A 27,724-nucleotide genomic window follows, 5' to 3' on the forward strand; every position below is an offset into this window, starting at 1 on the left:
GCTCCTCCCTGGCAGGGCCCCGGCGCTTTCCTGCCCTGCTCCCCCCAAATCCCGGCCTTCTGGGGCTCCCCATCCCACCCTCCTGCTCCCCTGGGGCATCTCCCCAGCACCTCCTGTGTTTCCCAGCCAAGGACAAAGGCCCATCCCAACCTGGGCTGAGGCGGCACCAAGAGGTCCAAACCCATTCAAGCCCAGCAGACTGGGCTGAACTTGGCCCAGCTGGGCTCAAGCGCTCCAGTGCCAAGCCAGGCTGAACTGGCACAAACTGGGAAATGCCCCCCCCCAGCCCGGGATGATTCCCAGGCTCTTCTTTCCAGCCTTTCCCCTCTGGCCATTGCCTTTCCCCCTGCAGCGGTGTCCCCAAATGCCCTGGCACCCCCTGCTCAGAGCACGGCACAGCCGTGGGCTGGGGAGGGGCACTGGGGACACCTGGGCTCCCCCCCAGCCCCACAAGGGCCAATCCTCACCAACATTTTGCTCTCCATCCTTCCTTCCTTCCTTCCCCAGGCCATGGATGGCAGCGGTGATGAAACGATTTGTGCCGGGGTAAGTCCTGGAGCTGGGGGCACCCGTGGGGGAGCTGGGGGGGGGCAATTTGGTCACCCCCAACCTTTGCTGGGACTGGGGACACCCCAGTGACCCCTGACATCTCATGGTCTCTCCACAGAGAGTTGGTGGCATTGGCAGCAGCCAGGTGGGTACCCCGAGTTCTTCTGCTGGGTGAGACCCTCTCCTCTCTTGGCCAGGACCCTCCAGGGCAGCCCAGGGCAGCCCAGGGCATGCCAGTGCACCCTGGAGCTTGCCAAGGCTTCCCCAGGGTCCCCAGAGTGTTCCAGCCCATCCCAGTGCAGCCAGTCAGGCCCAGGAGCCCCGTGCCCAGTGCATTTCCTCTCCTCTTTCCCTCCAGTCCTTTCCCTGTCCCACTGGCCGTGGCTGCTGTCCCCAGATCCCCCTCCTCGACAGCCCCTCCCAAACCCATCAATTTTGGTTCTCTGGCCCCGCTTTCTCCTGCCCCCCCCACCCCCCACTGCAGCCCCCACGGCCCCCACTGGAATTCCTGCCCCCCACCCACATTCCCCAGATCCTGTTCCCTTCAACACCCCCAGCCCCATCCCTTGGGCCCCCCTCTCCCCCCAGGTTCACTGTCCTTGGGGCTCTCATGTCCCACTCTGTCCCCTCCTCCTCCTCCTCCTCCTCCTCCTCCTCAGCCCCAAACCCCCCTTGCTCTCCTCCCTCCATCCCCACTGTGCTCCCTGCAGGATCAGGGCTCAGGTGCAACGGGCCAGAGGGGGACTGGGGGGAGCAGAGGGGAATTTCCCCCTCAGAGCGGGGGCAGCCACGGCTCCTGGGGACCCCTGTGACCCCCTGAGCCCCACAAGCTCCATTCCAGGCTAAACCTTTGCTCTCCTTCCACAGGGAAGCATTGTAGGAGGTATAGGTGGCTGCATTAAGGTAAGTGCTGGAACTGGGGCACCAGTGTGGGAACTGGGGGCCAGTTGGGTCCCCCCTTGGCTTGCTGGGGCTGGGGACACCCCAGTGAGCCGTGACATCTCCCCATCTAGATCCACAAACCAAACGGTGTCCAACGAGTGAAGAGGTCTGAGGTGGGTAGCCGGAGTTCTGCTGGGCCCAGAGCATCCCCTGTGGTGGCCACGAGCCTGCAGGGCCCCCCAGCACTCACTCCCCAGCGTGCCCCAGTATCTGCCAAGGTGCCCCAGTATCCTCCAGTGTGGCTCTAACCCTGCCTCTCTCCTGTGGCTGAGCAGGTGCAGCTTCTGCAGGAGTGATGCCCGGCCGCCCCTCCGGACGCCCTGGTGAGAAATCTTGGGGGGACTCTGGCCCCACCAAAGATCCTGGGTGGCCAGGGGGGATCCCCGAGCCCTCTGGGGTGGGCAGAGCTTGGGGATGGCAGAGGGCCACGGAGGGGGCTGTCCCTGATGCATGTGCTGGGCTCGGGTGCTCAGAGCTGTCCCCAAGGCTGTCCTTGCCCTGGGGGGCTCTGGGGACACCCGGTGTCCCTGTGGGAGCAGGGGGGGCTCTGGCAGCTTTTGGGGCACTCCAGGGTGAGGGGCTGTGAGGGCCACACGCATCTCAGGAAGCGAGTCCTGGCCCAGGAATCTCTGGGGCTCCAAATCCCTTCTCCTGCTGCAGCTCCCTGCAGGGAGAGGGGTGGGGACAGGGGAGCTCTGGTGTCCCAGGGGACACAGCGGGTCATGCTTTGGGCTCTGCCTTGCAGGCCTGGACCTGGAGGTGGCACCGAGCTCCTGAGCCCCTCCAGCGGCACGAGGAGATGATCATCCCTGGATAACGCCCCTGATCCCCTGGGAGCCCTGGGAATGTCCCTGGAATAATCAATAAACCCCTTCAGCAAAGCAACTCTGTGTATCCGTGGGAGCTCGTGTTCATGTGGGTGTTCTGTGTCCCTGGGGGTGTCCCCATGTGTGTCCCTGTGTGTGTCCCCATGTCCCCATATGTGTCCCCATGTCCCTGTGTGTGTCCCCATGTCCCTGTCTGTTTGTCCCAATGTCCCTGTGTGTGTCCTTGTGTGTGTCCCCATGTCCCCATGTGTATCCCAATGTCCCTTTGTGTGTCCCCATGTCCCTGTGTGTGTGTCCCCATGTCCATGTGTGTGTCCCCATGTCCCCATGTGTGTCCCCATGTCCCCATGTGTATCCCCATGTCCCTGTGTGTGTCCCTGTGTGTGTGTCCCCATGTCCCTGTGTGTGTCCCTGTGTGTGTCCCCATGTCCCCATATGTGTCCCCATGTCCCTGTGTGTGTCCCCGTGTCCCCGTGTGTGTCCCCATGTCCCTGTGTGTGTCCCTGTGTGTGTGTCCCCATGTCCCCATGTGTATCCCCATGTCCCTGTGTGTGTCCCCGTGTCCCTGTGTGTGTCCCCATGTCCCCATATGTGTCCCCATGTCCCTGTGTGTGTCCCCATGTCCCCGTGTGTGTCCCCATGTCCCCGTGTGTGTCCCCATGTCCCTGTGTGTGTCCCCATGTCCCCATATGTGTCCCCATGTCCCTGTGTGTGTCCCTGTGTCCCCGTGTGTGTTCCTTGTCCCTCTCTCAACCCTGACCATCTCCAGTCCCTGCCCCACCATCAGCCCAGAGACCCCAGGGCCACGCAGGGCTCCCTGCCCACCCTTCATCCTGCTGTGTCCCGGGCAGGGCAGCTTGGGACCCCCTGGAACGTCCCCCAGAGCTGGGAGGGATGAGGGGCCCCCAGAGCAGCGTCCGGAGCCCCCGAGCTTTGGGGTGCAGAGGGAAACAGGTTCTGCCCGGGGCTCTGGGAGCCCCAGGGAGCCCAGGCTGGGCTCGGGCCGGGAGCGGATCACGGCCAGGAGCCTGGAGCCCCGGCTCCTCTGCTCCGCCTGGCAGCGACAGCGCTTCCCTGCCCCAGGATCAGCACTGCTGGGCTCCTGGCTGCCGGCAGCGAGGGGGTTAATGTCCCTTGAAGGATCCCCGGCTGTTCCGATCCCACTCTTGAGGTGCCCGTGCCCAAATCCAGGGCCAAAGGGGACCATGTGCCAAAGGCAAGAGCGCAGAATTCAGCGAAGGGGAAAATGGGAGCGAGAGAAAGAGAGACGGGCAGGAAGAGAGGGGCAGGGAGGGAGGGAGGGAGATCGGGCAGAAGCTCCACACCGCCCCTGGACCCAGCAGTGTCCGGCTGCTCCTTCCTCCCCCAGAGCTTCCCGGTGCCGGGGGGTGCTGCGGTCATTCTGCACTTTGCCCTGTTTATCCATTCGAGCAAAGTGAGCAATCCGTGCTCGGGGGCTGCCCAGCTCTGGAATGGCATCGGCTGCACCATCCCCTGGCCTCGGCTGCTGATCACTCCCGGCCCAGGCTGGCTCTTCTCTTCAGCTGGAGCTCCCCGCTGTTAGAGATACATTTTATATTGTTGGCTTTTCGCAAATATTAAAATGAATGTTATGTGTATAAGAATGAGAAATTTTGTTGTATTAATAGAGTTTTCTTTATTTCTGTTATTGAGGAAATTTAGAAATAGTAGTATAATACATATATGTTAGGCTATGGCATAGTGTTAAAATAAAAACTGCTTCTGTTTGTATAACCCAAAGACTGAGAAAAAAAAAAAAAACAACAAAACAAAACAACTAGAGAACTCCTGCATTTGTAAACTCTCTTATCCAGATGAAGACAGCAGTGACCAGAGCTCTGGGGGGAGGAATTTATTGCATTTCTGGTATCAGGAAATGTAAATCTCGATGGTGCCAAGAAGATTGATCTATTGGGAAGGGGGCAATAGAAAACTAAACAGAAGAACACCAAAGATCCTAAGAAGAATGTCTGAATATGTGTGAGAATTTATGGATATGTAGTAGGGTTCTGTTTTTAAGGGACAATCCTTTGTCAGTGAGGTGAATGCAGAGACACCCGGCCCTATCTGTATACTTTACTTTATTTTTTTCTCCTAATTGTTTTTTTATTAAACTTTTAAATTCTATAAAAATTATGTGAACCTCGTTTTTCACACCGGGCTCGGTGGCCGTGAGCCGGTGGCCACCATCTGCCCCTCTGGGGTTCCCTTGGACCCCGCCGGAGCTGATTGCAGCGCGGCTGCTGGGCTGCATTTCCTTGCCCAGCAGCAGGGATGCATTCTGCTCCCCCAGCTTTGTTGACCTCCCCCGAGGTCCAAGATAAGCCCTGGACAATTGTCCCACCTGGATCTTATCTTGGGGTGCTCCATTCTGTGCCTGGCCCATGGCAAAGTCCTCCTGTGGTGACATTGTTTGGGACGGGCTGGGGCTGCTCCTTAATCCCAACAGCAGCGGAGCCTCCCCAGCCCCCAGGAGACCCCCCTGGTGTCCCCCAGGTGTCCCTTAAGTGTCCCAGTGACCCCCAGGAGTCCCCCCTGATGTCCCCAAGGTATCCCTTAAGTGTCCCAGTGACACCCTGGTGACCCCCCTGGTGTCCCCAAGGTGTCCCTTAAGTGTCCCAGTGACCCCCAGGAGTCCCCCCTGGTGTCCCCCAGGTGTCCCTTAAGTGTCCCAGTGACCCCCAGGAGTCCCCCCTGGTGTCCCCCAGGTGTCCCTGTCACCTTTGGCACTGTCACCTCCTGTCACCCCCTGGCAGTGTCACTCACACACCCCTGGCAGTGTCACCCGCACACCTGTGACAGTGTCACCCACACACCCATGGCACTGTCACCTGCTGTCACCCCTGGCAGTGTCACCTCCACACCCCTGGCAGTGTCACCTCCACACCCCTGGCAGTGTCACCCACACACCCCTGACAGTGTCACCCCCTGGCACCCCTGGCACTGTCACCTGCTGTCACCCCTGGCAGTGTCACCCCTGGCAGTGTCACCCACACACCCATGGCACTGTCACCTCCTGTCACCCCCTGGCAGTGTCACCTCCACACCCCTGGCACTGGTGGGGTCTGAACAAGGGGGGACAGCTTGGGGGAGTCACCTGATGCCATCTGGTGTCACCCCAAGTGTCCCCCCGCCCATGGGGCGCCACCCAAATGTCCCCCAACACCCCCCCCCCCCACTCATTTATTGTCAATAACGGGAATTTCCCCTCCCCCATCCCAAACCGCCTCGGGGTGGTTTTTTGGGTGGGTGGGGACCCCCGGGGCAGCCAATCACAGCCCGGGCTCGGGGGTTGGGGCGAGTCGGGCCACGCCCCCCCAGGTAAAACCCCCCCGACCCCCCTCGATCCGGGTTCAGTCGCCTCCAACTCCCGGCTGGTCAGTGGGGCGCCCCTCCCCCACCTGGGGGTCTCGGGAGGGGGAGGGGGGAGGGGCGGCCAAGCCCGACCGGACTTCGGACCCCCCCGAGCTGGGGGGAGGGGGCTGGAGTGGGGACAGGGACCCCCATTTGGGCGGGACCCACATCTGATTTCCTTCCTGGGCTCCCAATCCCACCCCAGGACCCCAAAATCCCCCCTGCACCCAAAAATCTCCCAAATCCCCTCAGGACCCCAAGATCCCCTCCAGGACCCTCCTGGGACCCCCAACCTCCCAAACGACCCCAACAACCCCTCCCCAGGACCCCAAAATCTCCTCAAGGACCCTAAAATCTCCTCAAGGACCCTCCTGGGACCCCCAACCTCCCCCCAAAATCCCCTTTCCAGAACCTGGTAACCTCCCAAACGACCCCAACAACCCCTCCCCAGGACCCCAAGATCCCCTCCAGGACCCTCCTGGGACCCCCAACCTCCCCCCAGGACCCCAAAATCCCCTTCCCAGGACCTGGTAACCTCCCAATCGACCCCAACAACCCCTCCCCAGGACCCCAATAACCCCCAAAATCTCCCCTGCACCCAAAAATCTCCAAAATCCCCTTAGGACCCCAAGATCCCCTCCAGGACCCTCCTGGGACCCCCAACCTCCCCCCAAAATCCCCTTCCCAGGACCCGGTAACCTCCCAGACGACCCCAACAACCCCTCCCCAGGACCCCAAAATCTCCTCAAGGACCGTCCTGGGACCCTCTAAACCCCTAAATCCTCCCCCCCAACCCCCCAAAAAAATCCTATTAAGGAGCCACCCCCCCAAAAATCATATTAAGGAGCCACCAGGACCCCTCCCAAAATTCGCCCGAGGACCCACTATCCCCCAAACCCCCTCGAGACCGCCCCAAATTTTCCCTACAGCACCTCCAGAACCCCCAAATCCCCCCCAGACTCAAATATCGCCCTGAAAATCCTCCCTGGACCCCAAAATCTCCTCAAGGACCCTCCTGGGACCCTCAACCCCTTCTCCCCTCAAGCATTCCCCTCAAAATTCCGATAACGACCCCCTTATCCCCCAAAAACCCCGACCCAAATTCCCCCCTCAACCACCCCAATAACCTTCCAAATCATCCCTAGATCCAAACACCTCCCTGAAAAATCCCCCCGTGCACCCCAAATTCATCTCAGGGACCCCTTCTAGCACCCCAAGACCCCTCCCCAGGACCCCAAATCCCCCGGGCACCCCAAATTCCTCTCAGGGACCCCTCCCCAGGACCCCAAATCCCCCCCGCGCCCCCCCAAATCCCCCCGCGGGCCCCAAGATCCTCTCGGGGACCCCTCCCCACCACCCCAAATCCCCCCACGCACCCCAAATTCCTCTCAGGGACCCCTTCTAGCACCCCAAGACCCTTCCCCAGGACCCCAAATCCCCCCCGCACACCCCAAATTCCTCTCAGGGACCCCTCCCCACCACCCCAAATCCCCCCACGCACCCCAACATCCTCTCAAGGACCCCTCCCAGCACCCCAAGACCCCTCCCCAGGACCCCAACATCCTCTCAGAGACCTCTCCCAGCACCCCAAGACCCCTCCCCAGCACCCCAACATCCTCTCAGGGACCCCTCCCCGGGACCCCAAGACCCCTCTCCACCACCCCAAATCCCCCCGCGGGCCACAACATCCTCTCAGAGACCCCTCCCAGCACCCCAAGACCCCTCCCCAGGACCCCAAATCCCCCCCGCGCACCCCAACATCCTCTCAGAGACTCCTCTGAGCACCCCAAGACCCCTCCCCAGGACCCCAAATCCCTCCCGCACACACCAAATCCCCCCGCAACCCCAACATCCTCTCAGAGACCCCTCCCCAGGACCCCAAATCCCCCCGCGCACCCCAACATCCTCTCAGGGACCCCTCCCCAGCACCCCAAGACCCCTCCCCAGCACCCCAAATCCCCCCCGCGCACCCCAACATCCTCTCAGGGACCCCTCCCCAGGACCCCAAATCCCCCCCGCGCCCCCCCAAATCCCCCCGCGGGCCCCAAGATCCTCTCGGGGACCCCTCCCCACCACCCCAAATCCCCCCAGGCACCCCAACATCCTCTCAAGGACCCCTCCCCAGGACCCCAAATCCCCCCCACGCACCCCAACATCCTCTCAGGGACCCCTCCCAGCACCCCAGGACCCCTCCCCAGGACCCCAAATCCCCCCACGCACCCCAACATCCTCTCAGGGACCCCTCCCAGCATCCCAAGACCCCTCCCCAGGACCCCAAACCCCCCGTCGGGCCGCGAGTGACGCCCCTCTCGCTCTGCCCAGGCTCCCCTCGGGACCATGGCCGGCTCGGAGCCCCCCGGGCCGGGCAGGACCCCCGGGCCGGGCTGGACCCCCGCTCCTCTCCCGCACCGGCTGCGCTCCCTGGCGCGCTCCTGGCTGGATGAAGATGCTCCCTGGCCGGACGCGACTCTGGCGGCCGCGGGGGTCGCGGAGACCCGAGCGCAGCTGCTCAGCAAGGGCGGGGGGCGCTCGGGGGGGGTCCTGGCCGGGGTCCCCTTCGCCGAGGCGGTTTTCGGGGTCTCGGGGTGCCGGGTCACCTGGAGGGTCCCCGAGGGGTCGGCGCTGCCCCCCGGGCGGGCGCTGGTGGCCGAGGTGGAGGGTCCGGCCGCGGGGGTGCTGGGGGGGGAGAGGGTGGCTCTCAATATTTTGGGGCGCTGCAGCGGGGTGGCCTCGATGGCCGCCAGGGCGGTGGGGGTGGCCCGGGCTCAGGGCTGGGCGGGGGTCGTGGGGGGCACCCGAAAAACCACGCCCGGCTTCCGCCTGGCGGAGAAATACGCGCTGGGGGTGGGGGGCGCCGACCCCCACCGGGGGGGTTTGGGGGGTCTCCTCCTGCTCAAGGACAATCACCGAGCGCTGGCGGCAGCAGCGGGGGGGCTCGAACAGGTGGGGACGCCGAATTTGGGGGGGGAGTCCTTGAATCGGGGGGTTCTGGGTGTGGGGGAACGGCAGAATTTGGGCGGTCGTGTTGGCAGGACCCCTGGGTTGTGGGGTGCCCCCGAGATTTGGGGGGCAGGAACCCCAGTTTGGGGGGAGATGGGCGGGGGAACCCTTGAACTGGAGGTTCTGGGTGTGAGGAGCGCCAACCCGAATTTTGGGGTGGGGGGAGAATGAGGGTTGGAGGAATGGGGGGTTCCGGTGGAGGACCCTCGGTTTTGGGGGGCAGTGATGGCTTGGGGTACCCCGAATTGGTGGTGGGGAAGCACAAATCCTTGAAGGGGGTACCAGTTTTGGGACAAACTCCTGGATTGGGGTGTTCTGGGCGTGGACTGAAGTGGGAGGACCCCTGGATTTGGGGGGGATGTTGGGGGGGGTCCCAGTTTGGGAGGGAAATTGGGGGGCAACCCCTGAAGGAGAGGGGGGCAAATCATGTGTTGGGTAACTCTAAATTTGGGTGTTTCTGGGTGGGGCAACCCCAATTTTGGGGTCAGGGGACACCCTTGAATTGGGGGGATCTGGGGAGAAGACCCCCAGTTTGTGGGAATCACTGGAGGGGGGGTGATGAGGGGACCCCAATTTTGAGTCACGGGGGGGGACCCCCTATTTTACCCTGCCCCACGTTTGGTCTGAGGGGCTGAGTGTCACTCTGGGGGTCCCCCTGACCCCCCCTCTCTTCCCCAGATGATTTTGGGGGTGCGCCGGGCCGGGGGCTTCACCCACAAGTTGGGGGTGGAGTGCTCGAGTGCAGAGGAGGCGCTGGAGGCTGCAGGAGCTGGGGCTGACATCGTCCTGCTGGACAACCTGGCCCCCCAGGTGAGCCCCAAAATGGGAGGGGGGCCAAAATCGGGGAGACCCCAAGTGTGACGAGGATAAACCCCAAAAATGGGGCACAAATCTCCCAATAAGTGTGTGGGGTAGGGGGATAATGCCATAAATTTGACCTCTGCCCCCACCAGGTGAGTTCCCAAAATCTGTCGGGGCCCCCAAGAATGGGAGGACCCTCCAGGTGTGAGGCTGGACCCCAAAAATGGGGGTCTGGAGCCTTTAAAACGGGAGGCAGACCAGTGGAATGGGTTGAAGACCCCGAAAAGTGGGGGTGACCAGGCTGAGCCCCCCAAAATCCGGGGGAGTGGCAGAAACGGGGGACGCCCAGGGGTGAAGCTGCACCAATGGAACGGGAATCCGCTGGAATTGTGGGGCAGCCCCAAAGACAGGAGGGGGAATCCCAATTTGGGGGGGTCAGAGGGTTGGGGAATCCCAGTTTGGGGTGTTTTGGGTGGAGGGACCCTTGACTTGGGGAGTTAAGGTGGGACCACAACGTGGGGCTCAGTGGGTGGGAAAAACCTGGATTGAAGGGGTTGGGCAGGGGAGGGGGCCCAATTTTGGGGGGTTCTGGGGTGGTGAACCCCAATTTTGGGTGGTCAGTGGGTTGGAGAGCCCAAATTTGGGGTTGTTCTGAAGGTCAGCGGTGGGTGACGTCCCAAATTGGGCAGATGTTGGGTGTGAAACCCCTATTTTTATTCAATTTCTGATTTAAGGGGAATATCCTCAATTTAGAGGGTTTGGGAGAGGACACCCCAATTTTGGAGCTCCGTGGGTGGAGTAATCCCTGGATTGGTGGTTTTCTTGCAGGAGGGGATGCAAATTGGGCAGATGTTGGGTGTGAAACCCCTATTTTTATTCGATTTCTGGTTTAAGGGGAATAATCCTTGATTTGGAGGGTTTGGGGGAGGACACCCCAATTTTGGGTGGAGTAATCCCTGAATTGGTGATTTTCTTGCAGGGGGGGACCCAAATTGGGCAGATTTAGGAATCCACCAATATTTTGGGGAGGGGGGAATTCTGCACTGTGTAAAATCCATTTCCATGGGGGTTTTCTGTTCAGCGTTGCCCCAGATTTTGGGGAGGGGGGAAATCCATTTCCGTGGGGGTTTTCTGTTCAGTGTTCCCCCAGATTTTGGGGAGGGGGGAAAATCCATTTCCACGGGGGTTTTCTGTTCAGCATTCCCCCAAATTTTGGGGAGGGGTTGCTCCCAGCTGAGCAGGTGTCCCCCTCCAGGAGCTGCACGCGGCGGCGGCGCGGGTCAAGGCTGCGCACCCCGGGGTGATGGTGGAGGCCAGCGGGGGGATCGTTCTGGAGACCCTCCCCCAGTTTTTGGGGCCCCACATCGACGTGGTGTCCATGGGGTGTCTGACCCACAGCGCTCCCGCCCTGGACTTCGCACTGCGGGTGCTGGAACCCTAAAAAATCCATCCTGGGATGCTGAAAACCCAGCCCAGAACCCCCAAAATCCAACCTGGTACCCCAGAAACCGACTCCGGGACCCCAAAACCGAGCCTGAGATGGCCAAATCCATCCTGGGGAGAGCGAAACTCGCCGTGAAACCTCAAAATCCACCCTGGAAACCCCTAAATCCACCCTGGGAATTCCCAAAACCTGCTGAGGGCACGATAAAATTTGGGGGCATCAATGCCTGAGACATCCCCACATCCTGGGCCTCCAAAATCCATCTTGGGACCCACAGAATTAATCTTGGACCCCAAAACCTAACTTAGAACCCCCTAAATCAACTCCGGGGCCTCCAAATGCCACCCTGGGGACCTTCAAAACCCACCCTGGGACCCCCAAATTCCCCCTGAGACCCCACAGAGCCCACCCTGAGGATCCCAAATCCCCATCCTGGGGTCCTCCTGCTCATCCCCCCTCTTTTGGAGACCCAAAACTCCACCCCGAGGTCTCCCCATCCCCCTTTTCTCTTTGTACCCCAAAATAAACGCCAACCTCACCTCCCCCTCGTGTCCCTCCGGGTTTTTCATGGTGTCACTCTCAAAATCTGCCATCGAGAGCAGAAACAGCCACTTTAGAACCAAAACAAGGGGGGTTTGTGACCACTGAGCCATGTCCAAGCTGGTCAAAACCGGGATCAGCTTTAGCAGGGAACCCCCAGCTCCTCCCCGAGGACCTGGGATGGAAACCAGAGATCCCTTGGCTTGGTGAGGAGTGGGAGATGGGTTTGGGAATCAAGAGAGGACTCAGCAGGAGATAGCTGCTTGTTCCAGTTTATTACAGTTTTAGCAACATTTTTATAGTGTTTTGGGAAGGTAACATGTGAGCTGTATTTTATTATGATTGGATAATTGCTAGTTTTCATGCATTAATTTCTATATTTCTATATATAATATTAATATAATATAATATAATATAATATAATATAATATAATATAATATAATATAATATAATATAATATAATATAATATAATATAATATAATATAATATAATTAATAGAATAGAAAATATAATATAATATAATATAATTAATAGAATAGAAAATATAATATAATATAATATAATATAATTAATAGAATAGAAAATATAATATAATATAATATAATATAATATAATATAATATAATATAATATAATATAATATAATATAATATAATATAATATAATATATTTCTATTATCCAGCTCATAACACCCAAGCTCTGTAAGATACTTTTTTTAGTAAAACTTATACATTAAGTGGTTATATAGGATACATTCTGCAGAATTCACACCCTGACAAACTTCACAAGATACATTTAACAGATTTCTCATCCTAACTTCTCTTCTTCATTGCCTCCAAAAAATACATTTACTAGATTTCTCATCCATTCTTCATTATCTCCACAAAATACATTTAGCAGATTTCTCATCCCAAATTCTCATCCATTCTTCACTGTCTCGTTAACAATTAGTCATTTTGTTCAATGATAATGGAATTTATCATTTCTTTGATACAATATTTTGCCAAGGACTCGTGCTAGCTCAAAGTCAGAGTTGTGCAGCCTTTCCAAGGAGCCATGGCCTGGAGAAGTGAGCCACTCTTCAACGGTGTGGCACCATAGCTGAGACAAGAGTTTGAAGGGCCCAGAGCCACTTCAGGGGTCCCAGATCCCAGTTTGGGGGTCCCAGATCCCAGTTTGAGAGTCCCAGACCCCATTTAAAGAACCCAGATTACAGTTTGAGGGTCCCTGAACCCAGTTTAGGAGTCCAGGACCTGAACCCCCAATTTGAGGGACCCAAACTCCAGTTTTGGGGTCCCAGATCCCAGTTTGAGGGTCCCAAACCCCACTTTGAGGGGTCCCAACTCCAGCTAGGGGGGTCCAGACCCAGTTTGAGGATTCCAAACCCCAGTTTGAGAGGCCCAGGTGCCAGTTTGGAGAGCTGAGACCCCGTTATGAGCATCCCAAATCCTGCTGGATGGCTGCAGACACCAGTTTGGGGGTCCCAGATCTGCAGTTTGAGAATCCCAGACCCTGGTTAAAGAACCCAGATCCCAGTTTAGGGGTCCCAGATCCCAGTTTAGGGGTCCCAGATCCCAGTCTGAGGGTCCCAGATCCCAGTTTGGGGGTCCCAGATCCCAGTTTGAGTGTCCCAGACCCCGTTTAAAGAACCCAGATTACAGTTTGAGGGTCCCTGACCCCAGTTTAGGAGTCCAGGACCTGAAGCCCCAATTTGAGGGACCCAAACTCCAGTTTAGGGGTCCCGGATCCCAGTTTGGGGGTCCCAGATCCCAATTTGAGGGTCCCTGACCCCAGTTTAGGAGTCCAGGACCTGAACCCCCAATTTGAGGGACCCAAACTCCAGTTTAGGGGTCCCAGATCCCAGTTTGGGGGTCCCAGATCCCAGTTTGAGGGTCCCTGACCCCAGTTTAGGAGTCCAGGACCTGAACCCCCAATTTGAGGGACCCAAACTCCAGTTTAGGGGTCCCAGATCCCAGTCTGAGGGTCCCAGATCCCAGTTTAGGGGTCCCAGATCCCAGTTTAGGCGTCCCAGACCCCAGTCTGAGGGTCCCAGATCCCAATTTGAGGGTCCCAGACCCCAGTTTAGGAGTCCAGGACCTGAAGCCCCAATTTGAGGGACCCACACTCCAGTTTAGGGGTCCCAGATCCCAGTTTGGGGGTCCCAGATCCCAATTTGAGGGTCCCTGACCCCAGTTAAGAAGTCCAGGACCTGAAGCCCCAATTTGAGGGACCCAAACTCCAGTTTAGGGGTCCCAGATCCCAGTTTGGGGGTCCCAGATCCCAGTTTGGGGGTCCCAGATCCCAGTTTGAGGGTCCCAGACCCACCACCAGCACACCAGGCACACACCACACTGGGAATTGGGATCAGAGGAGAAGTCCTGCTGTAAATCAGAAAATCAGGATCTGATTCCCGGCCTGATCCCACCCAACCCCACCACACCTGTGTGTGCATGCTTTTCCACAGGTAACTTTGGGATTGCTCCAGGTGCAGTTGGTGTTTCCTGAAATAATCCACAGTTTTACACTTAAATTTCCTCCGGGGCCTCTCTTTTGGGCGATATTTGGGGTTAAACAGGAACATCTGCAGCTCTCTAGGATGTGGGAGTTCATCAGGCTGAACTGCCAGGCCCTTCAATCCAGCAGCACGAGATAACATCACCTGTGGGGAGTGATGGTTTCAGGGGCAGAAATCCTCTTTTCAGTTTCTGGAAATGTGAGGAGTTTTGAGGTGTTGGAGTCTGAGACACAGAGTGTGTGCCCTTGTTTCTGATATTTAGTTCTAAAATCCAGAAAAACACTGAATTTTGTATAACATGAAATTCATGAGCATGTTTTCATGGTGATACATGAGAACAATGGTTAGAGTTGGATAGAAAAATCTAAAAGTGTGAGTGTGTAAATTAGAAAGTTTTTTTAAATCACTGGGTGAAAAAGTAGTTTAGAGAACAGGAGACAAGCTGGAGGATTTAGGGTGTTGTCTCTTGTCCTTTTTCTTTCTTCTTCATGTTCTTCTTTTATTTTTTTATTATTTTACTATTACCTTCTAGAGGTTTTTGGGTAATAGTGAGTGATTGGATAGAAAATGCCGCAGTGCATCACAGAGGTGATGGGTCATTGGGTCATTAAGAAAAATAATATACGTGTCTATTGTTAATTGGGTAAAAATAGGTATAAAGATAAAAGAACTGCGTATTTTGGGGCCATTTTGTGCATCAGTCACGAAGTGTGCCACAAGGCCTTGTTTGTACCATCAGAAGACAGAAATGTGCCAAATTGCAAAGATTAACCTTGTGTAGCCAGCCTGGAGAGACCTGGTAAGTTTTGTGATGATCTTTTAATAAACACGAGAAACAAGATTCTAACGAGCTGGGGAGTTTTCTTCGAATAATAAGGACTGAGATAAGTGAGACTCCCCACGATGGAAAATCCCAGAGGAATTCAGCCCAAAAGAAGCTGAGAGACTAAAGAAAAGATATATCCACAGAGAATTCAGCCCAAAAGAAGCAAGAAGAGAGAGAAATTACACAGCTGACTCAGCTCCAGCTGGCCACTGGCCAGGATGGCTCATCCAGCCCCTCATTCCCCAGTCTGTCCACACACCCTGACTTGCCCCATCCCAGGAGCAGAATCCATCACCTGTGTGTGTTGGGTGTTGGGAAGGTAGAATCAGAAAGGAATTATAGATATGACTCTATTTGTAGAAATACAAATGAAAGCCCAGTTTGAATAATTCAAAGAAACCAGCCTGGCAAACCAGAACACATTCTGTCCCCCAATAAAGCTGGGACCCCTCTCCCCAGCCTTATAAGGAAAGGTCTGAAGGACCCTGAGATAGTTAAATATATGCAAAAGTGGTGATTTCTATAGGTTGCACACAAATGTTACTGTATTAGAATACTTAGAAAGATTGGTTGGTGAAGGAATAGAATATTCAATGTATAGATTATATAAGTAATTGTAAAGGAGAGCTCGGCCTCTTTTCCGGCTCTCTCACTTCTGTTCCTCTCTTTCTTAGCTATCTTAAATCCTGAACTCCTGTATTCATGTTCCACCCCTTTTCTATTGTTCCCTCTGAGCCTGCTTTGAACTTCATCTGTTGGCTCTCAGCAGGGCTCCCTCACCCACGCCCTGAAATAAACTCCCAACATCCAACTCGACTATGGAGAGGTCTCTGCCATGTCCCAGACCGCCCACACCCCAAAAAATCTCTTTTTTCCAACAGCTCTTCCCATTTTGTACTGGCTGTGAGCTGCTCCGGTTCCGAGCCCAGCTGCCCAGCAGGGCTGTGGGGACACGGGGGAGGCACAGCGAGGGCCAGCAGGGACGGGGCAGAGCCAGGGGAAGGGCTCTCCCAGCGCCCCTGGAATGTTGGGGTTTGGATCCTACCGACGGTCAACAGCCCATGGAATGTTGGGGTTTGGATCCTGGACACGGTCAACGGCCCGTGGAATGTTGGGGTTTGGGTCAACAGCCTGTGGAATGTTTGGGATTTGGATCCTGGACACGGTCAACAGCCCATGGAATGTTTGGGGTTTGGATCCTGGCAATGGCCAACGGCCCCTGGAATGTTGGGATTTGGATCCTGGCAATGGTAAACGGCCCATGGAATCTTTGGGATTTGGATCCTGGTGATGGTCAACGGCCCATGGAATGTTAGGGGTTTGGATCCTAGCGACAGTCAATGGCCCACGGAATGTTGGGGTTTGGATCCTAGCGACAGTCAACGGCCCATGGAATGTTGGGGTTTGGATCCTGGCAATGGTCAACAGCCCATGGAATGTTGGGATTTGGATCCTGGACACGGTCAACAGCCCATGGAATGTTTGGGATTTGGATCCTGGACACGGTCAACGGCCCATGGAATGTTTGGGATTTGGATCCTGGCAATGGTCAGTGGCCCATGGAATGTTTGGGATTTGGATCCTACCAACGGTCAACAGCCCATGGAATGTTGGGGTTTGGATCCTGGACACGGTCAACGGCCCCTGGAATGTTTGGGATTTGGATCCTGGCAATGGTCAACGGCCCATGGAATGTTGGGGGTTTGGATCCTAGCGATGGCCAACGGCCCCTGGAATGTTGGGGGTTTGGATCCTACAATGGTCAACAGCCCATGGAATGTTGGGGTTTGGATCCTAGCGATGGTCAACAGCCCATGGAATGTTTGGGATTTGGATCCTACCGACGGTCAACAGCCCCTGGAATGTTGGGGGTTTGGATCTTAGCGACGGTCAACAGCCCATGGAATGTTTGGGGTTTGGATCCTGGCAACAGTCAACGGCCCATGGAATGTTTGGGGTTTGGACTCTGCAGCTGCCAACAGCTCTTGGGCCTTGGGGTTTGGACCCTGCAAAGTCCAACGGCCCTTGGACATCAGGATCTGGACCCAGCAAAGTCCAACGGCCCTTGGACATCAGGATCTGGACCCAGCAAAGTCCAACCGTCTTTGAACATCAGGATCTGGACCCAGTAAAGTCCAACAACCCTTGGACATCGGGGTTTGGACCCAGCAAAGTCCAGCAGCCTTTGGACATCAAGATCTGGACCCAGCAAAGTCCAACAGCCCTTGGATATCATCTTTTAACCTTGCTACTGCCAAGATCCCGCGGCTATTGGCATTTGCCATGGCCCACGCTGCTCGTGCCACAGGGCAGATGGAGATGCAGCGGGTGAGGAAGCTGCTGCTGGCCCTGTGGCCAGCCCAGGGGAGGCTGTGTGGGCCTGGGCTGTCCCACAGGGAAAGGTTCCCCTCAGGAATACCGAGGGATTATCAGCTGGCTGCTCTGGAGCTGGTGGCAGCTTTAGTGGGGACAAGCCTGGGAGGGAGAGGGGGGCTCCTGGCTTGGAAGGCTGATTCCCTCAGGGAGTCCGGGTGTGCTCTTCCCTGTGCTCCTGCAGGAACCTCGAGGGCTCAGGATGAGGCTGCAGTTCACTTCCCAAATCCATTCTTGCCAGCGACGCTCCCCGGGAGCCCTGGAGGTGAGTGTGACCGTGCTGAGCTGGCTCGGGACCCTTCCGCAATGGGATTTAGGGAAGGCAAGGGCAGGGAGCCTGGAAGGGACATTCTGCTGATTTGTGGAATAAAAGGAACCCTGTAACTCACAGAGTAGTTATAAGAGCAGGTATGAATTTATTCAGCGCTGAGGTGCATGGGGATATCTCCTCCAAAAACCATGCACACCTTTTTGATTGGGTTTTCCCTTTTTATCCTTTACAGACCAGGTTTACACGATACCGCCTAATACACATTCATTTCCTAACCCCACCTATCCTCACTTCATATTACAATTAGCTCCATGCCCCTTTTAGTCTTTTTGGCCACTTTTTGGGACTTCAAATCTGTTTCTTCCGGCTTAGGGTCTGAGGAACCTCCTTTATCCTGTGGTGCCTTTGTCTTTGTATCTTGTTTGTGTATTCCAGCTCCTTATCTCATCTTGCAGCCTGACTCTTTTTCCTGTTCTTGTGGATTAGGGTGTCAGGGTCTGGGTTTTGTCAGACACCCCTTTTAGTTAAGCATTTCTTCTAATTCTTAATTTCTTTGTTTCACTGCCCTGCCGTGGGGCTCCTGCCTGCTCAGAGGGGAGGTGGTGTCTCTGTTTTTCCCCAAAAGAGATTTCTCTGTGTCCTAGTTCAGGGCAAATTAGGGAGGAAAACTCCAAATGGGGATTTCCCCAGGGAAATGCCCCCTCCCCACCAACTGGTCTGGGAAAGGAAAAAAAAAATTCCTTGGAGAGAAGTGGAAAAAGCTGTTTATTGAACAGAAATTGAATAATATTAAATAATAAAACCTCTTGCTGTTCGATGGGATGGCAAGTCTAGGAAGAAAAGTCCTTTTCATGTGGTGTAGCTCAGCTTGCTCAGGTTCCTTATCAGTCCCTCTGGTGCTGGAAAGTGCCGAGGCCCAGGCCCCGGTGGGCCACAGGCGTGAGCTCCCGGGGTTTGGCTGGGTGTTCAGTCCAGAGCAGGCTTGCACAGACCCAAGAGAAAAAAAGGAAAAAATATAAAAAGGAAAAAAGGTCCAGGGAACTCCTCTGCCTCAGCTAGCTAAAGCTAACTAAAAGCCAGAGAGAAGCTCTGTCCCGCTGTCTGTCCGTGCTGCAGACACCACGGTCCAGGAGCGAGATGTGTGGGAGTGATGTTTTTCTTTAACACAAACTGCAGCTTCTTCTTCTCCCTCTCTTGCTCTCAAAGACAGTCTTAAAGGTGCAGAACTTAATATATAACATAAACCAGACGATTGGGGATACCAGTATCATAAAGTCACCCCAGGACACTCTGTCAGCCCCACAAGGTGTCTGTAGACTGGAGAATCTGTTCAGCAGGAACCTGACCTCAGAGGGCCCTGTTTAATTTCACTGTAATCCCAGGAATAAATGCACTAAGCACAAGCTACGCTCAGTGTAGAAGCGGATTTTGTACACTTGGCTGGGTTTTGGTTCTCCGTGAATGGACACCGTTCTCGTTAGGATCAGAAGAGATGCCTCGGGGGTACTTTGGAATAGGAAGAGAATTCCTGACTAACAGCTGGGTGTGGGCTTGCAGGTGCCCTTGGGCAACAGGGACAGCAGGGCCAGTCCTTGTGTCTGCACTGACAGCTCTGAGAAAATCATCTCAGCCCCGAGATTCACCGATGCACAGCATTCCTTTGGCTTGGTTTGGGAAGCACTGGCAAGGAGACAAAGGGCAACTCAGGTGAGAACTTCTGCTTGCCCTCCCCACTGGCCACGGGCTCAGCTGCTGAGGCCTCGTTCAGCTCGACACCTTCCCTTTCACTCCACCAGCTGAGGCCCTTTCTTTCTCCCCTTGGCACTCGTAGTCCTGCACTGCCTTGCTGGTCTCCCCAGCTCCGTATTCTACATTTTTGCCTTCGATTTCCACCCCCTCAGCACAGCTTTTGCCTTCAGGGGAGCTGTCTCTCTGCTTGCTGCTTTTCCCAGCTCTCTGCAGCCACCTTTCCTGCCCGTTCTTGGTCATTTGTGCTCTTTCCCTGCCTGTCTCTGCAGGCCCTGAGAGAAGGGCTTTATGCCAGGAAGGACTCAAACAATTCCCTGCTGGTAGGAATCAAAGAGGAAATTAATGTCCTCCCTGAGCAGAGGGAGGCTCTGCAAGAGCAGGTGAGTGGAACAGCAGCGGCACCGCCGTCACCCAGCAGGTGCTCTGTGCCCTTCTTGCCTTTCCACGGCACAGCAGCAGCTCAGGGGGTGATCCCTCGTGCCGTGGGAGATCCATGGCAGCCGCTCTGAAGGACACCCAGGGCTCTGCTGAATCTCAGCTGCTGCCCTGGACAGCTGGGTTAGTCCTCTGGGCTCTTCACCAGCAACCATCAGCGTGGATTTCTGCTGGCCTCTTGCTGCTGGCCTCGCTTCTGAGGTGCTTTTCCACGTGCCCTTGGTGACCCAATGAGAGTTCAAAACAAGCTGTGCATATCCACTGTGAAACCGCTCCTTTCAGCACAGGGACAAATGGAAAGTTTGGAAATGGAGAGGAATGGAAAGAGGACCTTTGCCTTTCCTCACAGTGTCTGCTGAGGCTGGCAGGGACAGGCTGCAGCCTCTGACTGCTTTGTTCTGTTTGGCTTTAGGTGGGAGAGTTGACAGCAGCCTCCAGAGAGTCACAGGAACTGGTTGTCCACAAAGCTCAGCAAGAGGGGAGTGAGGCCCTGGAGAGGTAAATGAGAGCCTGTGGGACCCTGCACTGACTGGATTCCCTCTTTCTGATCTTTGCATCTGCATTTCCAGCATTTCCGAGGTGGCAGAGTTCTGAACTGTCCATGCAGGCGTGTTCCATCTTCTGGATGTTGTGCCTCATCTCTTTTGAGCCTGCAGTTACAGTTTTGCTGAAGACAAAGCTTTTTGGGGTAGCCCTTTCCCTCTGAGCGCTGTTCTGTTGTTATGGGCGGTGTCTGAGGCTGCCCAAGCTGCAGTGCAAGGAGCTGGACACATCTGTTGGAGTCTGGAATACAGAGTGTGTGCCCTTGTTTCTGATACTTAGTTCTAAGATCCAGAAAAACACTGGATTTCATATAATATGAAATTCATGAGCGTGTTTTCATGGTGATACATGAAAACAAATGTTGAAGTTGGATAGAAAAAGCTAAAAGTGTGTGTAGATTAGAAAGTTTTTTTAAATCACTGGGTGGAAAAGTTAGTTTAGAGAACAGGAGACAAGAACATCCATCAGCTCCACCTTGGGTCTGGTGGGAACCCTCTGGGAGCTGGATCAACCTGGCATCCTGATCCCTTTGCTTGGCACAACATCCTAAAACCAGCATTTCTGATCTGAGCCAGATTCCCCTCTGAGGAACCCCAAGGACACGAATGCCTCTCAGGATCACCTCTTTCCTTGTTCCCCAGCCCAGCTGTAGCTCTGGAAGAGAAGAAACTGAGCCTCAGAAGCCTGGAAGGAAACAACCTGGCCTGGAGCAAACAAACATCTCAGCTTCGTTCTGCTCTTCAGCGGAGTGAGCAGCTCCTCTCAGAGCGCATCAGAGAACTGCAGGAGCTCAATGCCCAGGTAACCTGTGCGCTGGTGTCCTCCAGGGACACACAGCATCACCTTCAGCCTCACCTGGAGGCCCCAGCTGCTTCCCTCTCCCAGCTGCTGCTGCACCCCGAGGCCAAGGCTGGCTCTGGTGTCTCCTGGTGAGGTTCTGCCCTGTTCTCTCCTGCTGGGTCCCAGCAGGAGCTCTCAGGAGAAGCAGGACAGACTCCTTTGGAGCTCCTCCATCCCAGTGTTATCCCAGGGAGTGCCGGGGCCGGGCACTGAGCAGTGTGAGGGCTCTGGTGTGGTTAAGGCAGGCTGGGGAGGGTTCTCCCAGCAGAGCCAGCTCCTCCAGTGCCCCACCAGGGACACCCATCACCTCCTTTTCTTTGTTTTGACTTTGTCTCCATCGGAACGCTTGGCTTTGCCCCTGCTGTGCCCAGTGTGCGTTTTGAAGTCGTTTCTCCTTTGTTCCTCCTGCCCGCTCCGCTGCCTCAGGAGCAGCCCTGCCCCTGAGGCTGTGCTTCCACCTTCCAGATCCGCTCCCTGCAGGAAGCCATGCAGGACAAGGATGCTGCCCAGGCAGCTCGGGAGGAGAAGCTGTTGCAGGAGCTGCAGGAGTCCCGAGCGGGCGAGCGGCGCTTGAGGGATTCGGTGCAGCTGCTGGAGGCCGAGGTCTCAGAGCTGCGCTCGAGGCTCCGTAGCTCCGAGGACAGAGCAGAGGCCTTGGCCACGCAGTGCCAACAGGCCAGCGGTGCCCAGTGCCAGGCTCAGTCCCAGCTGGACAAACTGCTCCTGGCTGTCCACCGCGCCATCAGGGACAGCAGCAACGCGGCCGCTCGGAGCCCAGGCAAGCGTGGCCGGCTGGGTTAGCGCGCGTGGAGTTCGTGTGGGAGAGGGGGTGCGGTGGCTCGGGGTCATTCCGGGATGCTCAGCCTTCCCATTTAGGCTGACTCCAGCCTGGGGAAGCCTCGGCAGCTCCACAAACCTGCAGTCACAAGTTGGTGGTGACCCAATGAACCTGTGACACACAGGTGTCTTGGTTTGAAAAGACAAGTGAAAAAATCCAGCTTCCTGCTAAGGAAGGCAGGAACCTCTCTTGAAACGCAGAAAATGCAAACCACTCCCTCCTCCTCCTCCCAGTTATTAAAATCTTGAAATCTCTCAGGCAAAGATATGGGAACAGGAATAACAGCTCTTTACCAGGAAAATCAAAATAATAGTGCAGTGGAACTAAAAAGAAAACCAACAAAAACAAATCTGACAGAGTCGGAATACAACCTGACACCCTGTTGGTCAGGGTGTTGGTAACAGTCCCATTTAATGGCGGCTGCAGTCCTCCGGGAGTGACAGATGTGGTTCTGTTGAAGCAGTGATCCTGTAGAAGGGTGTAGCTTACCTCTGAAGGTCTGGTGGTGTAGATGGGTCCGGTCTCTCCTCTGGGAATCCGGTGGAGAAAGGCTGCCTGTGGTGCTCTGAGACTCTGATTTTATCCATGCAGGAATGCTTGGCTCCTCCCCCTGGGTGGAGCATCTCACAATGGGATGATGTCATTTTATCAGTCCTGCAGTGAGACTCAATGGCCCATCACCAGAAGACATCCCCCAGTTTTGAGGGATGGGTGATGAAAGAGATAAAGAAAACTGCCCCATCAGATTTTAACAACTATCCCATTAACATAAAATATCACCCAGTTTTGAGAGATGGGTGATGAAAGAGATAAAGAAAACTGCCCCACCTGGTTTTAACACCTATCCCATTAACATTGTTATAAATGCAAAGGCAAATTTGGGATAAAATCAAAGAGAAATTTATTAATAAACAACATAGAAAAAAACAGAGAGAAAAACCACAATAAAAATGGTCAGCGCAGCGCTGGGTGGACAGGGTCTACACCCGAGGTGTAGGGTTCCCAAATCCACGTCTGAGCGCTCTCAGGATTGGGGTTTTATAGGATTTTTAAGTCCTCAGGCTAAAATTCCAAGCAGGCTCCATTCACCAAGTGTTCTTGACTGCTCGGTGAATAGATTTCCTGGCTTGGAAGAATAGACCTAACTTGAGTCCAGTCTCCTCATATGCAAAGAGACTCTGTATGTATTTTAATTTTGCGTTATCAAGGATGAAGTGATGTGATCCGGGGTTGGTGCCGATGAGAATCTCGGCGGAGTCTCCCCCTTTGTTCCCAGTGATTGTATCTCCAACACTGGTCTGACAGGTGGGCGATTCAGGACTAGCGGCGGATACTTTTCTGAGGCCCATCTTTGTCGACTTTGATTGTTTCACAATCGAGGTCTGCAGAGACGTTGGTCAGGTCCGGAGTTGGGTTCCTCCCCCGAGCTAGTCCTTTTGTTATCCTTGATGGCTCCCATCCTGTCTATTTTCCGAGTTAATGTTTGTTATCTGGGTGTTGGCTACAATCCTTTTTCTTTCAGAGGAGAGCTCACAGCCAGGCTTGGGAGAGAGGTTTCTGTCTTTTTTTACATACACATCTTTGGTTTTTATTATTTCAACATATACATCTTATTTATATCTCTTACGAATTTTTATTTACACATAATTTATTACAACATAAAATATCCCCCAGCTTTGAGGGATGGGTCATGGAAGAGATAAAGAACATTGCCCCACCAGGTTTTAACAACTATCCTTTACCAGAAAATATCCCCCAGTTTTGAGGGATGGGTGATGAAAGAGATAAACAACACTGCCCCACCTGGTTTTAACAGCTGGCCCATTAACAGAAAACATCCCCCAGTTTTGAGGGATGGGTCATGAAAGAGATGAAAAAACCTGCCCCCTCAGGTTTTAACAACTATCCCATTAACAGAAAATATCCCCCAGTTTCCCATTAACTGAAAATATCCCCCAGTTTTGAGGGATGGGTCATGAAAGAGATAAAGAACATTGCCCCATCAGGTTTTAACAGTTATCCCATTAACAGAAAATATCCCCCAGTTTTGAGTGATGGGTGATGAAAGAGATAAAGAAAACTGCCCCAGTTTTAACAGCTGATGATAGAACACTGAATTTTAGTTACATCTTGCATTGCAACCCAAGACAACCGGTCCTGCTGCAAGGGGGGCTCTAGGACAGCGACAAAGGCGCTGCCACCTTCTGTAGAAAAGAGGCCTTTGGAGAGCCTGGAATTAAATCCTGAACCAGAAATGTCTTCTCTTTTCAGAAAAGGGTCATGTCGTGAGCCTGACTGCTTCTCAGGCCAGGGATGTCCCCACAGAGCTGACGGTGGACGGAGCGGCAGCAGCCCTGCAGGACCTGTGCCAGCAGCTGGAGTGTTCCCAGAAAGATCTGGTAATGTTTGCCCAGAGCACCCCGAAATCCTGCCCTGCTGCTGGGCAAACAGAGTGCCAGGGTGGGTGGCAGTCCTTGTAGAGGGTGTTATAAATGCAAAGGCAATTTTGGGATAAAATCAAAAAGAGAAATTTATTAATAAACAGCAAAGAACCACAACAAGAAAAAAACCACAATAAAAATGGTCAGCGCAGCGCTGGGTGGACAGGGTCTACACCGGAGGTGTAGGGTTCCCAAATCCACGTCTGAGTGTTCTCAGGCTTGGGGTTTTATAGGGATTTTAAGTCCTCAGGCTAAAATTCCAAGCAGGCTCCATTCACCAAGCGTTCTTGATTGTCCGGTGAATGGATTTCCTGGCTTGGAAAAATAGACCTAACCAGTGTCCGGACAGAGTCTCCTCATATGTAAAGAGACTCTGTATGTTTTTCAATTTGGGTTATCAAGGCAGAAGTGATGTGATCCGGGGTTGGTGCCGATGGAAATCTCGGCAGAGTCTTCCCTTTTGTTTCCAGTGATTGCATCTCCAACACTGGTCTGACAGGTGGGGCGTTCAGGTCTAGCGACGGATACTTTTTCTGAGGCTTGTCTTTGTCGACCTTGATTGTTTCCCAACAGAGATCTGCAGGGACGTTGGTCAGATCCGGAGATGGGTTTCTCCTCCGAGCCAGTTCCTTTGTTTTCTTGATGGCTCTTGTCCTGTCTATTTTCCTAATGTTTGTTATCTGGGTGTTGGCTGCAATCCGTTGCCTTTTGGAGGAAACTCCCAGCCAGGCTTGGAGAAAGGGTTTATGTACATTTTTGGATTTTATGTTATTTCAACACATATACATTCATTTTATACCTTTACGAATTTTTATTTACAAGTAATTTATTACAAGGGGCAGGAAGGAGGATCACAGTCACATCTCCCAGTTCTGTCCAGCTGCCCTCTCCCACCTGGGCTATTTCTGTTTGCAGCCCTTTGTGCCAGCAGTGGCCCCGTGAGGTGATTCTGCTCCTCTCACCCCTTCCAGAACAAAGCGAGGGAGAAGATTCGGGCCTTGAAGCTGCAGCTGAGCACGACACAGGCTCAGAGGGACTATTTCAGTGCCCGCAACCAGGAGCTGCAGAAACAGCTGGCTGACAGCCAGGAAGGTACAGCTTCTCCTCTCCCACCCCATCCTGTCTTCTGCAGGGATCCCTGATCCGCAGGGATCTCTGACGCCACGCAGAGCAAAACCGCAGTGCCCAGAGGTGGGAGAGAAGCAAAACTACCAGCAGGAGACTCATCCATAGCAGAGCTAGTGAAAGCTTTGTCATGGAGACAGATCCCGTGGCTGGCAGCGCACCTGGCTGTGCTAGGAGCGATCACCTGCACAGGTGGTGCCTTTCAGGTGCTGTGTCTCTGCCAAGGAGCTGGAGCTGGATGTCTCAGCTTGATTCCCCCAAACTCCAGGCCATCCAGAGCCTCCAGGCTCTTGGTCTCTCTGTAGCAGGGCTGGGCAGGCTTCCCCTTTCTCCTTTTGACTGCCCACCCTGCACAGGTCTAAAAACAAACACACTTTCATATTCCTCTGAACCTTGCCCTTCTCCTCCTTCTCCTCCTTCTCCTCCTCCTCCTCCTCCTCCTCCTCCTCCTCCTCCTCCTCCTCCTCTATCTCCTTCATCTCCTTCTCCTCCTTCTCCTCCTTCTCCTCCTTCTCCTCCTTCTCATTGTTGTTGTTGTTTTCTCTGCCCATTTTCCCTCATTTCTGTCAGCTTTGGAAGCCCCTCTGGGTTCAGGGCCTGGCAAGCTCAGCCAGGCAGAGATGCAGGATGGAAATCAGTTTTGCTTTGCTTTTCCCCTTCTCCTTCCCCTCCCCTGACGCAGCAACACGGAGGGCAGAACTCAGGAACTCCCTAGAAGCTGCCCTGAGGGAAGAGGCCGCTGCAAGAAGGGAAGAGGCTGTGACTCTTCAGCAGGAGTTGGAATCTTTGCAGAGGAAACTGGAGAACATGGACAAGGAAATAAAGGATGTGCTGGTGAGAGTGGCAGACACCACAAAGGGCCATTTTTTGTGGTTTTGGGGCCTTTTCTTGCCATATCTGAGGAGTGGTTTAACTTAACCTTCCCCCAGTTTGACTTTCCTAACTGCATTCCTCTGAATAAGGAGGAAAACATGTCACAGTCATGTCAAAACCAGGCCTGAGGCTTCTGCTTTTCCTCCCTGCTGGAGCTTTCTGGAAGCTGCAGCTGTCGGTGCCCACACCTGGAGCTCTGTTCCTCCCCAGAGGAACACCTGAGCAGGGCTCCAGGAGGTCAGGGAAGGGTGGAAAGGAGCTGGGACAGGCTGAGGGAGCTGGGGAGGATCTGCAGCACCTGGAGAGGCAGGGAGAGAGGGGCAGCCCGTGCCTGGAGCCACGGCAGGTGCTGAGATCTGCTACGAAAATCAAACCGAGATGGAATCACTGACTCTTTTTTTCTCCCTGTTTTGGAGCATGAACGGGACAGTCTGCAGGCAAATAATGAAAAACTCGAGTGTCAGATCAAACTCCTGGAAGAATCAGCCACAGCCTCTGAAAACCGAGCAAATGCAGCCATGGACAGGAATCGCTCCTTCCAAGAAGAACTTCAGACCATCATATCCATCTTTCAAGTGAAAAAGGAAAAACTGGAAGCACAGGAAAAGAAACTGGAGATGCTCCAGAAAGAGGCAGAAGAGGCCCAAGCTCTGCAGGGGAATCTCACTCGCGTGACTGCCGACCTCTCAGAGAGGGAGAGGGAAATCAGGCTGTACCGGGAGCAGATGAGAATGCTGGAAAAGAAGAATTTAATGCACGTAACTTCCTTGCAAAGGAAGGAACTAAACCAAATGAGGAGGGAAACTGAGAGGGAAGCCATGAGGGAAAAGCTGGAGCGTGTGGCTGCTGCTTTGAAGCAGAGAGAAAACGGAGAACTCGAATGGAGGAAGAAGGCTCAAGCCCTGGGCGCTGCCCTTGCCAAGAGTGAAATGTCCAAAGGGAGTCTGAGGAAAAAATTAACAATCCTGCAGAGAACAGCTGCCAGCAGGGACACGGACCGCTCTTGTCTGCAGGTAGGCACTGGGGTTGATCTTCACTCCAACATCCCTGAAGGATTCCAGTGCTGTTTCCCATCAAGAAGTGGGAAAACAAATCCCTGTCAGCCCATGGATTGCATGGGCAGAGCACTCAGGCCTCAGGAAACTCAGGTTTCCTGGGACAGCTCTGGAGCTTTTTCCCATCAAGAGGTGAGAATACAAATCCCTGTCAGCCCATGGATTGCGTGGGCAGAGCACTCAGGGCTCAGGAAGCTCAGGTTTCCTGTCACTGCTCTGGAGCTTGCCCTTTCCCACTTGTTTTTCCTAAATGCCAAACCTCCACACTGTTAAAACTGGTTCCAGTCCAAAAGCTGGGTGTGGGGAGCTGTTTCTGCCCTGGTGGTGCCGAAAAGAGCGCAGCTGCTGCGAGTGCTGTGA

General features: G+C 54.5%; 2 protein-coding genes across 2 annotated transcripts; both read left to right on the forward strand.

Moving 5' to 3' along the window:
* The first annotated feature begins 8,030 nt into the window (after positions 1 to 8,030).
* On the forward strand, positions 8,031 to 11,040 carry QPRT (quinolinate phosphoribosyltransferase). The gene is made up of 3 exons (XM_058861423.1): positions 8,031 to 8,636; positions 9,372 to 9,503; positions 10,750 to 11,040. Exons 1-3 carry the CDS (start codon positions 8,031 to 8,033, stop codon positions 10,933 to 10,935), a joined length of 924 nt encoding a protein of 307 aa, XP_058717406.1. The 3' UTR covers positions 10,936 to 11,040.
* A 5,497-nt stretch (positions 11,041 to 16,537) lies between these two features.
* On the forward strand, positions 16,538 to 27,724 carry LOC131591005 (centrosome-associated protein CEP250-like). Its single transcript, XM_058861424.1, has 11 exons — positions 16,538 to 16,558; positions 17,379 to 17,459; positions 19,484 to 19,594; positions 20,062 to 20,147; positions 20,834 to 20,993; positions 21,498 to 21,828; positions 24,142 to 24,269; positions 25,283 to 25,403; positions 26,119 to 26,270; positions 26,726 to 27,067; positions 27,650 to 27,724. The coding sequence occupies exons 1-11, from the start codon at positions 16,538 to 16,540 to the stop codon at positions 27,722 to 27,724; spliced, it is 1,608 nt and encodes a 535-aa protein (XP_058717407.1).

Source organism: Poecile atricapillus, chromosome 36, assembly GCF_030490865.1.
Source record: "Poecile atricapillus isolate bPoeAtr1 chromosome 36, bPoeAtr1.hap1, whole genome shotgun sequence".
In the NCBI taxonomy this organism is placed as follows: Eukaryota; Metazoa; Chordata; class Aves; order Passeriformes; family Paridae; genus Poecile; species Poecile atricapillus.